This window comes from Emys orbicularis, chromosome 3 (genome assembly GCF_028017835.1).
Source record: "Emys orbicularis isolate rEmyOrb1 chromosome 3, rEmyOrb1.hap1, whole genome shotgun sequence".
NCBI lineage: Eukaryota > Metazoa > Chordata > Testudines > Emydidae > Emys > Emys orbicularis.
The window spans coordinates 159,392,750-159,409,368 of record NC_088685.1 but is presented as its reverse complement, the minus strand read 5'-3'; the positions used below and the strand labels follow the sequence as shown (position 1 = coordinate 159,409,368).

At 43.3% G+C, this 16,619-nt stretch overlaps 1 protein-coding gene across 1 annotated transcript in view; it reads right to left on the bottom strand.

Moving 5' to 3' along the window:
* DNAH14 (dynein axonemal heavy chain 14) overlaps positions 1-16,619 on the bottom strand; it is a 451,367-nt gene that overhangs the window by 363,933 nt on the left and 70,815 nt on the right. The window contains 4 exon segments of the mRNA XM_065401478.1: positions 2,378-2,475; positions 2,641-2,698; positions 7,562-7,883; positions 16,438-16,615. Coding sequence (XP_065257550.1) covers positions 2,378-2,475; positions 2,641-2,698; positions 7,562-7,883; positions 16,438-16,615 — 656 coding nt within the window.

Below are 16,619 nucleotides of genomic sequence, written 5' to 3'. Positions count from 1 at the left end.
TAAAGGAAGGCCTCTTCTGAAACTTTCCCTTCTTTCTGGGAGGTTCAGACAGTTTTTACTGGTAAGATATTTGCACAGAACACTGTCTTTGTGAAAACTGCGCTTATATTTTCTCTTATTGACAGGTGTGTAAATTCCCAGGGAATGTAAGGTTGCCCTGGAGTCCTTCAGTGAATGGAGCAGCAAAGAGTCCTGTGGCACCTTATAGACTAACAGACATATTGGAGCATGAGCTTTCGTGGGTGAATACCCACTTCTTCGGATGAGCATGAGCTTTCGTATTCACCCACGAAAGCTCATGCTCCAATACGTCTGTTAGTCTGTAAGGTGCCACAGGACTCTCTGCTGCTTTAGACTAACATGGCTACCCCTTTGATACTTGTTCAGTGAATGGAGTGAAGCATCTGGTTTTATCACTGAATAAAGCTCATCCACTGTGCTCTGGGCCTTTTTAGGAATTCCAGACCCTTGTAGCCATGATGCTCTATGTATTACTATAGCTGAAGCCACAGTGTGTGTTGCCGGTGACATCAAAGCAGCCTGAAGTGAATATCTGGCTACTGTCTGACCTTCAGCTTTCAAGGACTGAAACTGAATCTTCTGATCTTGTGGCAGAAACTTAATAAAATATGAAAATTGTTATATTTAATATAACTGTACTTTGCCATCAATGCTTGGAAATTCATTACTCTAAACTGAAGTGTGGCAGACTAATAATTTTTTCTTCCAAATAAATTCAAATATTTTTGGTCCTTGTCAGGCAAGGTTGATCTACAACCATGCTTTGACCTTTCAGTGACAATATCTACTACTAAAAGAGTTATGAACTGGAAGGGAAAACAGGAACTGTGAGTCCTTGGGAGATAAATAATATTTCTTGTCAACTCTCTTATGTGTAGCTGGAATGGTGGCTGACTCATCCAAACACTTTTCGCTGGCTCAAATAAAGCTTTGTTGATTGGAAGCAACACCCATTGGAAGATAACTGAAGTATACCCAATAATATGAGTTGAGATTCTTGAATTATCTTTAAAGACATTTGTAAAGCATCAGCAATTCTTTTCATTGGTTCTTGAAACAGTTTAAAATCATCCGCACAAAATGGAGGTGAAGGCATGACAGCCTCACCCTGCAAGGTCGATGTGATGATTTGAGAGAGAGGTGATTCATCCCCTAGCTGTTGCACTTCCTGACATTATATGTCTTCATTCTGAACAGAGTGAATAGGAAGAGGCTGTGGCAACACTGGTTGTCTTCCATGAATCTTCTCATTGGAATGCTTTTGCACCGTCACATATCTATCCCCAAAAGGTTCCCACATGTTCCAAAAAGGCGATTGTGATGCCCCATATGCAAGAGAGGGAGGGCTCCAGGGAGGTTGGTACCAGGGCATATGAGAGTGATAATGTGGATTTTCATCCCAATTAGGTATTGAATAAACCCTTTCAGAGACAATCCCTGTAGAAGGAAACCTATAAGAATAAGTGGGTGAACTGGGCACACACTGGTGAGAATCTTAGGAAAAATCTTCTTAATCAATGGCTCCTTAAAAAGAGATTTTTTTTCTTCTCTAAAAATCTGTAACAACCCCTCACTATTAATCTATCCTAACCACACAAACTAATATAACTATGTATATATAAACACTACAACTAAGTGAGAAGCTAGCTATGCAGACACCACAGCATTCCATTACATGCCACACATGGTTGAGAAGGAATTGCAGCTGTGGGTGGTCCTGTACTGCCCTATGTATCTTAAGTATAGGGCATGAGGATAGCTAGGGTGTACTTATGGATCAACCAGACATTGATAGCAAGAAATATAATCAAAGGCACACGGGGTGTACGTGCACCTGAAGTAGACAACCCATAGGAACTCTCTAGAAGAAGAAAATTTGTATTATTTTTGATCTGTCATCCAGATCAGTTCTATATATCATACTATAAATACGCAATGTCCTGAAACTATCCAATATAAGAAATAAGCTGATTTATGATATGGAAATCCAATGGGCTGCCAAAGGGCACATATGACAGCCTACTCTAAACTTCAGTAGTGTATAAAGTCTCAATACAAAATTTATGCGTGGAATCAACATTTGTAAAAAAAACCAAAAGGAGTTGGACCACCACCACCAATGTTATTCTCCCCACACCCTTTTTCTCTCCCTCTATTCTTTGTATTTGCCTCCCTTTCTTTTTTGACTTCTATTTTTTTCCTCTCTTCTGTCACCCTTTCTTCATTTTCCTAAATTTCTCTCTTCCTCCCACTCCATAGCATTTGCTAACCTCTCCTCTTTTCTTGCTTGGTGCTTTGTTCTATTACATATTCACTAGTATTTGCTTTATGAAGTGATACCAACAATCATACATACCGGTAGTATTTTCTAGACCATCCACAATTCCTTGTAATTTTTTAGAAAACTGTCTTCTATTGGGATTTAAAAAGATATCTGTACAGAATGATGAAGAACTAGGAAAGAAAATAATCAACATTCTGAATATTGGTAATATATTTAAAAAAAATGTGCATACTATTATAGAGGTTTCAACTAAAATGCCCACTTTTACCCCATTACTATCAGCTGTTACACTCTGAATAGTGTGTTGTTAAATATGTTTCTAAGACTACACTTACCATTCCTGTTTTAATTCCACTTTATTATCTGATTCAGGGTTGACTTCTGCTTTGCCTGCTATAGAAAAGAAAGCACAAGTATTGAACAAAATTCTAATGTCTTACCTCCTAATTTGGTCTCTTATATCCCTTAACATGCTAATCAGTCCAAACAGTGGTTGTAACTTCTTCTACCCACAGATGGAAACAGGAAAAAAGTCAAGTGTGTGTGACACTACTCTCTTCTTATGGAGATAAGGGTGCTGGTAGGCTGAATGCCCTCAGTTTGAGACTTCCTGAGCAATAGAAACAAAATCTAAGAAAATTTTCAATTAAAATTCCTAAAAGACAAGTAATTCAGAGAAAAAGAGTGTCCTGGTCCAACAACATTGCTGCCCAAATTGAGTGGAATGGCATATTAAGAAGCGTAGAGAACAGATGGGTTACACACCTTGTAGTAACTTGAGTTCTTCAAGATGTGTTGACCCTATATATAGTGAACATTCAGATTGTGAATGTGCTCCATGTGCCCAGAACCAGAGACCTTGTTTTTAGCAGTGTCAGGAGGGTCTGAGCATGCACCCCCACCATCCTCATGCTCCACCCTAAAGGAATAAAGGGGGCTGCTGGACCGCTGCCATTTTAGTTCCTTTCTACCGCTAGTCCCCAGTAGGGGAACCAGATAGTGCAGAAGGAGAGCATGTAGTGTACTACACACAGGGACAACACATCTCAAAGAACTCAAGTTACTACAAGGTGAGTAACTCATCCTTCTTTGACTGATTGTCCCTATCTATAGTGAACTTCAGGTGATTCATATGCAATGCCTCTTTAAGGAAGTGGGTTCCTTGAGTCCTATGGCACAGTAAATTGCAGAAGTGCCCTGCCTAGGGAAGCATCAAAAGCAGCTCCTTGCACCAGTGCCTGTTGTCTAGTGAAGGTGTGTACAGAACTCCAAGGTGCTGCTCTGCAGAAGTCAGTAATAGGAACTTCTCTAAGGGAAGCAACCAATCCTGCCTGAGCACTAGTCAAATGAGTTCTCACGCTGCCCTCAAAGGAAATATCATTCATCTTGTAGCAGTCAGATGCATTTTGAGATCCATTTCAGCAGCATCTGGGAGGAAAGAGCCTCTCCTTTCATAAATTCCACGAATGAGACAAAGAGTTTACGGGATTTTCAAAATGATTTTATTCTTTGTAGATAAAAGGCAAGAGCCCTGAGCATGTCCACTGAAAGCCATGAGACCTCCTCTCTGATAGAACAAGGCTTACGTAAAATAGAGGTACATAATTTGGTTGATGTGAAATTCCAACACCTCCTAAGAGATAAACTACAGATGTAGTCTTATGAATACCTTGCCGCTCTGAAAAACTGTACAGGGAGGGTCAGCCATAAGCACCCCTAGTTCCTGACTCTTCTGGCTGACTGGATAGAGACCCAAAATGTTATCTTCTGAGAAAGATATAGAAGACAGCAGGATGCCAGGGGCTCAAACGATGGATGAGATACCATAAGGTATAAGCTGAAGGAGCTAAGACATAGCCCTAAGGCAGTGGTCCCCAAACTTTTTAGGGTTGCACCCCCTTACCCCTGTCTGCACACACACACACCCCAGCCAGGGCCAGGAGCGGGGCTGTGGGGCATGGACGGGGTAAGGAGGCCGAGGCTGGGGCCGCAACTGCAGGTGGGTCTGGGTCTGAGTCCAGATCCAGGTCTGCGGTCAGGGGCCAATTCTGGGGTAGGAGTGGAGCTGCACCTGGCCGCGGGCTTGGCTGCTGGCCCCCACCGCAGCCTGGCTGCGGCTACGCTCCCAGCCCCAGAGCCGCAGCCATGGAATGGAGTTACGGCCATATGGAAAATCATTACTAAAATTAGGGAAGATAGGGATCAGTACAAGCATTGTAAGCTGGATAAGAAACTGGCTAACAGGGAGAAGGCAACGGATTGTGCTTAGGGATACAACCCTCTGGGGGTTCCTGGTCTATTTTTTCCCCATTGGAGTCATGGCTGTCTCAGTGGGCAGGGGACCCCTTCGGCCTGTCTGACTAGTAGCCCCAGGGCGTATCAGAGTTAGAGACGGAAGGCTGGGTGCAGGCTGGCCATAACTCACTGTCAACCAAGCCTGGGAATGCTGTCTCACACATAGAGCACTACTTGGATTTTACCCATTGCTTTCTTGACTGCTCTGCCATGCATGTAAGGGGCAGAGGAGCCAGCAGGGAAATACTGCAGCAGAGGCTATGGGAAGGTTAAACTCTTAAGGGATTAACAGTCCCAGGGAGGGGGAGGAATGCCAAGGAGGGAGAACACTGCTCGCTACTGCCCAGAAAACTGGGTAGAAAAATTAAAATAGAAGGAGTAGTAAGGGAAAAAGCAAAAGGAACTGCCACTATCTGCTGCTGTGGAGGCAGAAATCTGGCAACAAGCAGGAGCAGAGGGGGCATGGCCAGTCCATCCAGCACCAAAACACTGATCCGCCTCTGTGTGCTGCAGAGAAAGGAGAGCATTCCAGAGATCCAGGACTGTGGGATACACTGGGTTGCATAATAGATCATTGTACTAAAATGGAAGGTCCTCCATCATTGTTTATACCTCCTTTGGGATTCTCACAGAGGAGAGATTTCACCACCAGGCCACCCTCTATGTCTAGGGCAGTCTGAAGTGCCAAACTTTGTTTCCAGTTTCTTTCATCAGTCAGAGCCCGGAACTGATCTCTAAAGTCCTGAGAGGCACCTTATCAGTGAAGCCACCCAGCTTGTCATAGAGCTTGGCAGTTTGAAACTCAGAACTGAAGGGAGGCTGAGAAATATGCCTTCCTACCACAGAGGTCAACCCTCTTCGCTTTATTCTCATGCCGCATAGAACTGGGTCATTTTTGTCAGCTATGCTCGATGGCTACAGACACCATCAGTGAGTTGGGAAGCAGGTGAGAACTTAAGTACTCTGACCCTTTCACAGGTATGAAGTATCTCTTCTCAGCCCAACTGTAGACTGGTGGGATCATGGCATGTGTCTGCAAGAGAGGCCTGGAAGGTTTGAGGACGGCGTCATTAATAGAAAGCACCACTCTGCTCAGGACTGACCTATACAAAATGACCAGCAGTTTGTATGGATCTTCCTATACCTCTTTCAGGGGAATACGAAGTGAGTCTGCCACTCTCTTCAGTAAGTCCTGGAGGGCCTTAGTCATCAGGTCATGGTGGGGAAACTAGAACGACCACATCATCCAGGGAAGTAGAAAATGTCACAAGCGTAGACAAGTTCTGCTCTTGTTCCTATTCTTCCTCGTACTGCTGGAGTTGTGATTCTTGAGAAGGCTAAGGAAGCTCCTCCTCCACCCTCTGAGAACCCTAGGTCTCCTTGGGTCCTTGTGCCATGAGATGGGTATAAGGGTGGTAATCCCACAGATCTTCTGGGATCCAGTATTCCCACTGTGGGATCTCATATTCCTCTATACTGGTCCCCAGGGGGCAGGGCACCAGTGAGTATAAGGGAGATATTCTCTCATATGGGAGTGGCGAGAAGCCCTGGAAACTCCTGATGTTCTGCCCAGGCCGAAGACGTCCCTCTCAAAGTCTTCTTCCAATCCTGAGGATTCTGATCCCAGATCCAGAGTGGGAGCCATTAGTATCAGAGGAGGTGGGGTGACCTGCCTCTCTACTCACTGACAGTACCAGAGCCAATCTGGCTCAACCCTTACTTGAGGACAAGGACATAGATGGGTACCACAGTGATATCAGAAGCAGCAGAAGTCCTGGTGCCAGGCATTGAGGTCTGGAGAGGGAGGTAACTCTGGTTCTGGAAGCAGTAGAAGGTATTCTAGAGCTAAGCAGAGAGCTAGAGTCATTTCTATAACTCAGATCATTGAAGTAGAAGATGTTGGATCCAGCAGTACCAATGAGGGTTTTGGTGCCAGAGAAGCAGTCCCAGTATTGGAAAGTGCCACAATTTTGCCTTTCAAAATTTCAGTCCAGTCCTTCCTGGTACTAGGTGGTTCTGCTCCAGAGCAGAAAGCTCCCAACGACTTGGTTCAGGACTGGGACTCCTGCCACTGCCTAGGAAGTTTGGATGCCATTAGGCTTACTTGGGGAGTTCCCCCTTTGCATCAAACCAAAATGAATGCTGACTGATGAAGCACTTTGAGATGAATCTAACTAACACATCTAGTGGCCATTCCAGCTATCTGTAGAGATTCTCAAATGCCACATCTTCAGATGCTGGTTGAAGTATATGAGGAACTCTTGAAAACCATTAGCATGTACCTGTCTTTGTGAAATTATCTAATTACGGTACTTAATTCTTGCCAAACCTGACACCCAGAAAAAGACAGCAAATATTCTCCAGAGAAAGATGCATATGAGGAATATCTGGAAGCAGTCTGCACATTTTATTGACTGGCCACAGATATTTTCCATAAGCAATGTGGTAGGAAGCTTGTGAAAAAGACATAGTTTTAGCTTCCGGAAAGTTTCCTGCAGAGAGAAACAAACATCTCCAGAAGATGGTATGCCACTATAAAGATTAAGCTTAATCAATGGACTGCTGGTCTCCTTCTGAAAAACATTATTTTTTATTCCCCATGTTTCAATCACTGGTATGTGGAGTCACAACCAAGTATTTGGGCTAGCTTACAGCAGTAACTAGAAAACATGAAAAATGATAGAGTATCACACACACACACATTAACAGATGTAAATGATTTTTTTAAATATAAAAATACTTAGAAATTAAATGCACTTCATTAGCCACTAGTAAGGCCAGAAAATACAGTAATCTTTAAATAAAAATGTTATTGCTACTTGCAAAAATACTAGCATTTACATAATATTCAATCTCTACTGTGCTACTGGATATACTCTAAATCCTATTTTAGTAATAGTTTACATGTCAGTTTCATATATGACACTTTTCTTTATTCCTAAAGGACTCTGTTTATCTTACCAGAAAAGTCAGTTTTTCCTTGACTTAATTTAAATGTCTCTTGTTCCTTTGTATTTTCCGACAGCTCCTCACATGCCCTTTTACTGTTACTCTGGGTCCAACTTTTCAAATTTTCATCATCTTTTAACCTTTGCTTCAGAAACTCTACTGAGGTCAGTGAAAAATAATCATCATCTTGCATCTCACAGGACTCCAGATCATCCTCCGGATGACTGCCTCTATCATTAATCTTCTCAAAAGGAATTCTTAGACCTATATTTACTTCAAATACTGGTGCATATTCTTGCTCTCCTTCCAGTTGCTTTTTTACATCTTCTAGCACCTAAATTGATATACAGATATTATTCAATTGCAAGGATACATTAAAATATTTAATATAGCATTTTTCTTACAAACTGTATCCCAAAACAGAAATACAAGCCCAGAACATCAGACTATACAACAGCATAAATTACAAGTATCAGTTGTGTGAAAACACTATACAGTGAAAAAAAAAAGAAGAAAACATCTGATCCTAAAACCAAAAGCTGAGGGAGATTATTGATTATCATCAGTGTAAAAGTGTCAATTAAAATGTAGATGTATGAATGTTAGAAATAATTATTCCAGATACAAAACAGAGCCAGAACTTCTGATCTGGAGATGACAGGATGAAATGATTAGACCATTACAGATAGGGACTAGTCAGAAGTGAATTTTATTACCAATTCTGTCCTTGGTTTCAACATAGGGTGACCAGACAGCAAGTGTGAAAAATTGGGACAGGGGGTGGGGGGGTAATAGGCGCCTATAGAAGAAAAAGCCCGAATCTCAGGACTGTCCCTATAAAATAGGGACATCTGGTCACCCTATTTCAACAAGTCACAAAACTCTCTGTGCTTCATTTTTCCCTAATTCCAAAATGGGAGTAGCACTTATCCCAGGGGTGGGCAAACTTTTTGGCCTGAGGGACGCATCAGTTTCCGAAATTGTATGGAGGGCAGGGTAGGGGAGGCTGTGCCTCCCCAAACAGCCAGGCGTGGCCCAGCCCCCGACCCCTATCCAACCCCCCCCCCGCTTCTTGCTCCCTGATGGCCCCCCTGGGACTCCTGCCCCATCCAACCCCCCGTTCCCTGACGGCCCCCCCAGGACCCCGCCCCATCCACCATCCCCGCTCCCTGTCCCCTGACTCCCCCCTGCAGCCCCATCCAACCCACCTTCTCCTTCCTGACTGCCCCCATTCAACCCCCGTTCCCCGCCCTCTGACTGCCCCAACTCCTATCTACACACCCGCCCCCTGACCACCTCCCCGAACTCCCCTGCCCTTTATCCAACCCCCCCTCCCCGTTCCCTGCCCCCCTTACCGCACTGCCTGGATCACCGGCGGCTGGCGGCGCTACAGCCGTGCCACCCAGAGGACAGGACAGGCAGGCACTCAGGACAGGCAGACACCCAGGACAGGCAGCCACGCCGCCCGGCTGGAGCCAGCCATGTCACCGCGCAGCACAGAGCACCGAGTCAGGCCCCGGCTCTGCAGCTGCGCTGCTCCCGGAGCTCACAGCCCCGCCGCCCAAAGCATTGTGCCATCAGCGCAGTGAGCTGAGGCTGCAGGGGAGGGGGAACAGCAGGGGAGCGACCAGGGGCTAGCCTCCCAAGCCAGTAGCTCAGGGGCCGGGCAGGAGAGTCCCACGGGCCGGATGTGGCCCATGGGCCGTAGTTTGCCCACCTCTGACTTATCCACTTTTATGAGTCTGTTTTAGAACCTCAGATGGATGCAGATGCATTTTTTATGAATTACAAGCCTTTTAATTTCAGCTGCCTATTTTTAGTAGATTTAATAGTAAACTTGTAGAATACTTCATATTTCCACACCTCCTTAGTTTTATTATATCTTGACTACTTTAATAGTGTCAAATAATATTACAAATTTTAATACCTGGGTGGGTTTAAATAAAACCTATTAATATTTATTGGTATACAATTGTTAGCTAAAAATCATTTGTTGTGTGATTTGTAACAACAGATTCAAAATCTCAATCATTTTCATTATTCTTCTTGTGCCAAATGATGAGAGCCTCACTCAGTTAACTCATGCAAACTCCCACTAAAATGAATAGATTTAATAAAAAACGTAAGGACTCATTTTTGTTTTTAAAGTATCCCTCTACCCTGGTGCAGAATAGATGCATACCATTCCAATAGGAACTCTAATACTTCCCAGATCCTTCTGGTGCACTGAGACACTACACCTGCTGCTACACCATACTAGCAGCACTACCCCCCTGTGGTACTTGTACTCAGAAAGAGGAATACAAAGACTAACTGTGGCCATTCACTGTGGAGCAGGGGAGAGACTGGCTTTCACATGGGAAAAGAAAACCATTATGCTGTTCCTCCCACATGTGCAGCCCTGTGCATGTGCCCTCCATCTGATGGCATAAAGGGCAGGGCCACCCCAACCCTCTCAGTTCCTTCACCACCCAAATTTTGGTGATATTAGACTCTAGTAAATGGGATGGAACCTGGGTCATGGAATATATATGTGTACAACACATCTTGAAGAACCAGTTATTGTACAGTTAAGTAAGTATCTTCTTCTTCAAGTACTTGTACTCATATATATTCTACCGTTGGTGAGCCCAAGCAGTACTCCTTTCATGGAAGGAACTCAGAGTCTATTTAAACAGCAAATGCACAACTGCCTTTCCAAAGTGTACATTGCCAATAAATGCTTCAACAATGGCATAATGTGGAGTGAACCTATGTATCTGCTTTATAAAGGTCTATGACTGGAACATTGTGCAATAATTTTTGCAGGTGGTACAATCTTTGCAAAGTCATAACAGGACCTGATGCAGGCAAAGGTCCAATCGGAAATTCCCATGCTGATATTAGATTATCTCTTTTCTCTGTGTAAGCTACGCAGAGTCTCAGTGAGGCTCTACACTGTTTTGTCCTGTCTAAACAGAAAGTGCCCTACAAGAATCCAGTGAGTACAACCTCTCCTCATCCCAGTAAGCGCAACCTCTCCGCATCCCAGTGAGCATGTAGTTTCAGAAAGAATATTGGTAGATGTATGACCTGGTTTAGGTGGAATTCCTAGATCACCTTTGACAAGAACTTTGAAGGAGAACTTAATAAGACCTTGTCTTTGTAGACAACTGTACATGGAGGTCCTACCATTAAAGTTTATAGTGCTCCAATTCTTGTTACCAATGTTATTAAAATGAGAAAAACTGTCTTACCTGATAAATGGAAGAGAGCATGAGTCCAAAAACGCAAGTGGCAGATCCATAACTGCTACCAGAAAGACCTTATTCTTTTAAGTTCAGCAGATATTCCAAGTACCTTGAATCTGCGCTTTGGATGGTGACAGCACATGACAGTGGGCCCAAATAAAAATCTTTCCCACTTATCTAGGTGAATTGCGCTAGGTGAGCTTTTCCTGCTGTTAATAAGGATGTTCTGTATATTATATGAGCAGATCCCCCTCCAGTATCATTAGCCAGTCAACAACCATGCAGTGAGGGAGAGGCCGTAAGGATCTGGATGCATAAACTTTCTGAAATTCTTAGAGATTAAATCGGGGAACAATTGCATGGTTATGGGATGCTGTCATGACAGAGTCTGAATATCCAAAAACCAATATTGCAACAGCCATGTTAGAGTTATTAAAATAATGTTAGTCTGATCTTATTTCAATTTTATGATAAATCTAGGAATCAGTGCAATTGAAGGATGGATATACACATAGATGTTCTGAGATGCAAAGAAGCCGGAATGCGTCTTATTGATTCTAGACTATGAATGGCCTGGAACAGAAATGGTCACACACTGTTTTCTGTGGGTAGTGAACAGGTATAAAGCATGGATGCCTCATTTGTTAACTATAATCTGAACTATTTTGTGTTTCCGGGTCCATACATGATTGCTGATCAACTTCCTACTTACACAATCCACTAGAGCATTCTGCACTCTGGGAAGATGAGATGTTCTGAGGCAGATTTTATTTAATTTCAGGCATCCTGGCAATCTCAGACAAGTCCTCACTGTTGTACTTGGGTGAGCCTACAGATTGGTGCATATGTTTAGGATGGACTGAAACCTTTCCTGAGGCAGGTAGATGGTTGCAGGAGAGTTGAGAATGGCCCCAATAAACTCAATTCTTTGTACACAAGATAATATCAACTTTTCCTTATTTCAGACCCAGTTTTGCAAAAAGCAACTGGATTTGACAGATGCTCTCTGTTAGCTGGATTGTCCACAAATTAAACTGTCCAGTTATGGGAATACGTTGTCTGAAATGAGCTGCTGAGAAGCTAAATGGAAGCATTGTATATTGGTAGTGATGACCCCCACTAAAAACCTTATGTATTTTCTGTGGCTTGGGCGGATAACCACATGAAAATAAGCTGCTATTGACCTCAAGGTTGCCTAACAATCGTTTGAGTCGAAGGGCAGGATAATGAACGCAAGGGGCACCCATCCTTAATTTTAAGCTTTCTGAAAAGATGTTCAATTTCCTTCAGTCCAGGACGGGCCTAAAAATGCCCTCTTATTTTGGGTACAAGAAAATACCAGAAGCAAAACCCTCTTCCCCTGTGCTGTAAAGGGACCTCCCTCTATTGCTCCAAGACCTAGAAGAGACTGTACATCTTGAACAGTCCAATCTTGTGATAAATCACTGAATAGGGATGGGGTAGAGGTTGGTAGCGTACAGCAAAAAGTGGAATTGGATGGTGTATTCCAATTTCACAGCGCCTAGAACCCAGAACGATTGGTGGTTATGAAGTCGCAGATACTGCAGAAATGGTACAACTGGTTCCCAGAGGAAGGGAACTGGTTGGGAAGATCCAAAATCTCTGCTCTCAGTGAAGTAATCAAATTGGCTGCCTTGAGGCTGATGTAGGTCGATGGGTAGAGTTCATTGATGCAGATGTGGATGATTTTTTTCATGGAAACTTATGTCACTCTCTGGAGAAATCAGCCTGCCAATGTTAAAAATAAAAAATATATGGAGATATACACCTATCTCATAGAACTGGAAGGGACCCTAAAAGGTCATCGAGTCCAGCCCCCTGCCTTCACTAGCAGGACCAAGTACTGATTTTTGCCCCAGATCCCTAAGTGGCCCCCTCAAGGATTGAATTCACAACCCTGGGTTTAGCAGGCCAATGCTCAAACCACTGAGCTATCCCTCCCCCAAAAATAAATTGAAGTTTTAAAATTATGGAGATATACCTATCTCATAGAGAGATACTGGTATATCTGTTGAAAGGAGCACTGGCAGTGGCACTATTGAGGCCCACTAAATTAAGGTGGGGACTGGGGTATACATCTTCTTGGGGCCTGGGGTATATATTTCTAAAGACATTAGTGTCACTCTGGAGTCTTTAAGAGAGTATAAAGCCTTGTCAGTCTTTCCAATGAAGAGGTTGCACCATAAAGTTTGGAACTTCCCTACATATGCCTGATGTGGGAAGCCAGGAAGACCTCCCAATGGTGATAGCAGTCACTATGAAAACTGAAGGCTGTATCTGCTGTGTCCAGAGTCGTTTGCAACAATGTCATGGCTATTTGCTGGCCCTCAGCCACAACAGATTTAAACTGGTCCTTCACTTTTTGAGGCAATTTGTCAGTAAATCTGTTCAGTGACTCATAGTCATTAAAATCATATTTCAATAATAGTGCCTGGTAGTTTGTAATTGTTATTTGGAGGCTACAACTAGAATAAGCCTTCTTTCCTTCCAAACAAATCAAGCCTCTCTGGCTCCTTGTCCTTTGGAGTAGATTTGAAATGCCCATCTGATCTTCTTCCTTCACTGTTATCACCAAGGAACCCAGCAGAAGGTGAATAAACCCCTTCAATGGCAGCTAACAGTAGAAGTCAGCTCTTTTTGAGGTTAGTGATGCTCTCCTCAGGGAACCTAGTGCCTTAAGCCACTGTGTTACCTCTCTGCCTTAGCAAGAAAAAGCTTTGCTGGAGCTTAAACTGTGTGACAGCTCCCTGCCTTACCAGTAAACTATTCAAGATTCTGCCAATCTAGATCTTGCCTCGTAGGTAACATTCAGTGCACCCCAATTCCCAACCTCCCCAGAGATGTTTCTCTGCGGTATCCAGCCCCTCTCACTGGACACTTACAGAAATTAAGTCTGAAGTCTCCAAAGAGGCAGTAAACAAACACACCCTAACTTAATACATAGCACTGAGATGGGGTTTGTAGTAAAAATAAGCATAAAGTTTATTAATAAAGAACATAGATTTAAGTGCTAATAAGCAAGAGAAAAAGAGAATGGCATGGTTACAAATAAAACAATAGTAACAACAGGAGTTTTGTCTAAAACGTAACAATTTACAATCCTGGTCTCAGGCAATTTCTCATCTACAGTCAGTTCTCAGCATCTTCATCCTCCATGGTTGAAGGATCAAGTTTTCACAGATTCCAAGAGTGCTGGCCTCTTCTGTCCTTTAAAGTGATGGATATTAAACACTTTTCTCTCACCTTCTTCTTATAGCCCAGTAAACTTTTGAAATGTATTTTTTTGAAGTGTATCCCCAGATAAAGTTATTCTCCCCTGCCGATGAACAGAGGCCGTCTTCCTCATCCTCTTGAGAATTAGCTCTTTCTGTTGATTATTTTGTTTACCTTAAATTCAAATGTACTTCCACTGTATCTGGCATCACCTCGCTCAATTTACACTGGACGCACAGGTAAACAGGCTAAACAACATTCCTTTGCCCAGGAAAAATGTGTTCATCAAGTCCACCCCCAAAACGTATTTTAGGAACATATTTCCAGCACACACACACAACTCATTACACATCATTCATATGTGCTTCATGCAATGATATTCATGACTAGTGTGTCACCAGTTTTCATATTATACCTTCCAAGACACTGTTCATAGTACAATAAGTTGAGTTAATTGCTTATTCTTCGGGATTCAGACCCCCTGCTCTCCCCCTGGGGTGTCTGGATCCTGACTGTCACAACACCAGAGAAGCTGGTGTTTGCCAGAAGAATTTAGCAGTGTCCAAAGATTTGATAGTGTTGATATGTAAAGCTACCTGCCTGGGTACAGCTCAGTATAATATATTCAATAATCTGTGAAGGCTTTCTTGGACCACTACCCCAGGGATAGCGCAAGACAAGACAACCCTCTGCATGAAATTCTGGAAGGATCTATAGTCATTCAGGATCCATGAAGAGGATTCAGGTACAATGGTCTCTTCTGGTGAGGAAGATGGACAGCTGCATTGGAATCTGCTGTTCCTCCTGCGTGTCCTCATCCAAAGGAGCCAAGCTAGCAACAGGATGAGCCATTTGAGGGAGCACAGTCTCTTTTCTAGAAGGTTGGTCTGGATTGAGAGGTTGAGACAGATCTCATTGCTTGCAGGATGCCCCCTGGCATTCAATAATATCAAAGTGAGTAAGTGTAAGGAGCTGGTGGCTAACAAGGAGGATGTCAAGGAATTATCTTCTTAGCCATAACCTGTAGGTATGATTGTAAGAACACTTTATAGAATGCTGCCTTGATGTGGATGGTGGGGGAAATTTGAATGCATGGGATTTAGCAGGGGAAGCCTCTCTGCTGCTCTGTAAATCTGTGAGGAAAAAGAATATTCCTTTGGTAAGGATAGTGGAGTGCCAGTAGGTGTAACCTGGAGCCCTTATATTTGAAGGCTTCAGACTGGCTTTAATGGTACTGAAGCCAATCCCAGGACCCTGATTTGACATATAAGAGAGCCTGGAACTGACATGCAGAGCAAGTCTCTGGCTGCCATAGATACTTGGGGATTTCATGGTACTGAGAGTATTGGTGCTGCAGTCATCAGTGCCATCTCTGAAGACATCAATGGTATTGATGTCAGGGTTACTGCTACCAAAGGAGCGATGGAGGGTAGCAGCTTCATTGGCACCCAAATGGTCGGTACTGACAACATTGGTACCAGTGCCAAGTAATTTAATGTAGACGGTACCAGCCCAGTACCAGTCAACTTATGAGGTACCTTTTCACTGAGAGTATGAGGGTCAGAGTCTCCGCAGGTGCTCCAGGAGCCCTTTTTGGGTCCTGAGCTATCACTGATATATACAGAGCTTAAAGTTCTATGAGTTTTTGATGATGTTCCCAGGCATGGGAACAGTGCCTCTTTTCTCTGGTCATCTTAAGGGTTTTTCTCCATCTATCAGAGGACAAGGACCTCAGTGATGGAACATATGAAGTTGGAGCTGCTGGAGCACATTTAGAGGTGGCGTGCTTCACTTGATCCGTTTTAGGCTGGCCAGGATCACAGACTGGAAGTATACAACTCTCCATAAGCTATTCTCTCAGACAGGCTTCCCTGGATTTTGCATTCTCTAGAAAAGCACTTGCAAATAGCACATGTCCTTAACATGACCTTCACCTAAACAGATGAGGCATCTAATATGCCCATCATTAACAGGCATGACTACCTTGCAAGACAAGCAGTTTTTAAAACCTGGGGACTTATGCATGACTAAAGTCAGTACTGCAGTACCACCTCAGGAACAAAACAAATAAAAACAAAACTTCTATTAGAAGACAACAAAGGAAATATTATATACTGACTACATTAAGTATTTACACAGGAAAAGTTATTGATGAGCACAGGAAAACAGTGAGCACAAGGTGTCACTGGGATCTCAAACTTTTAGCAACAGGTGGTCAGAAGGAACTGAGAGGTGGACAAGGTAATCCTGCCCTTTATGCCCTCAGTTGGAGGAATGAGGACACTCAGGGAGTGTGCACCACCATGATGGGTATTGATCACCAGAATCCTCCAGCTCAAGTGCACTGGGAAGCACACACACTTACAGTGGAATATATATGTCAAGCACTCAAAGGAAAATCCTATATTTTGGCAGCTGCTTTACCTTGTCAATATCAGCAACAGTAATTATTTCAGGTTTTAAAACTTTGTCCTCCCTTGAATGGAAAGATGGTTCTTGAGATGCTCTCTCAAAATCTCGAATGAATTCTTTAGATACTCCTACTGAACTGTATTCTACATCCAACTGGCCAGATAGTCTCACAAGAGTGTTCTTATAAATACTGG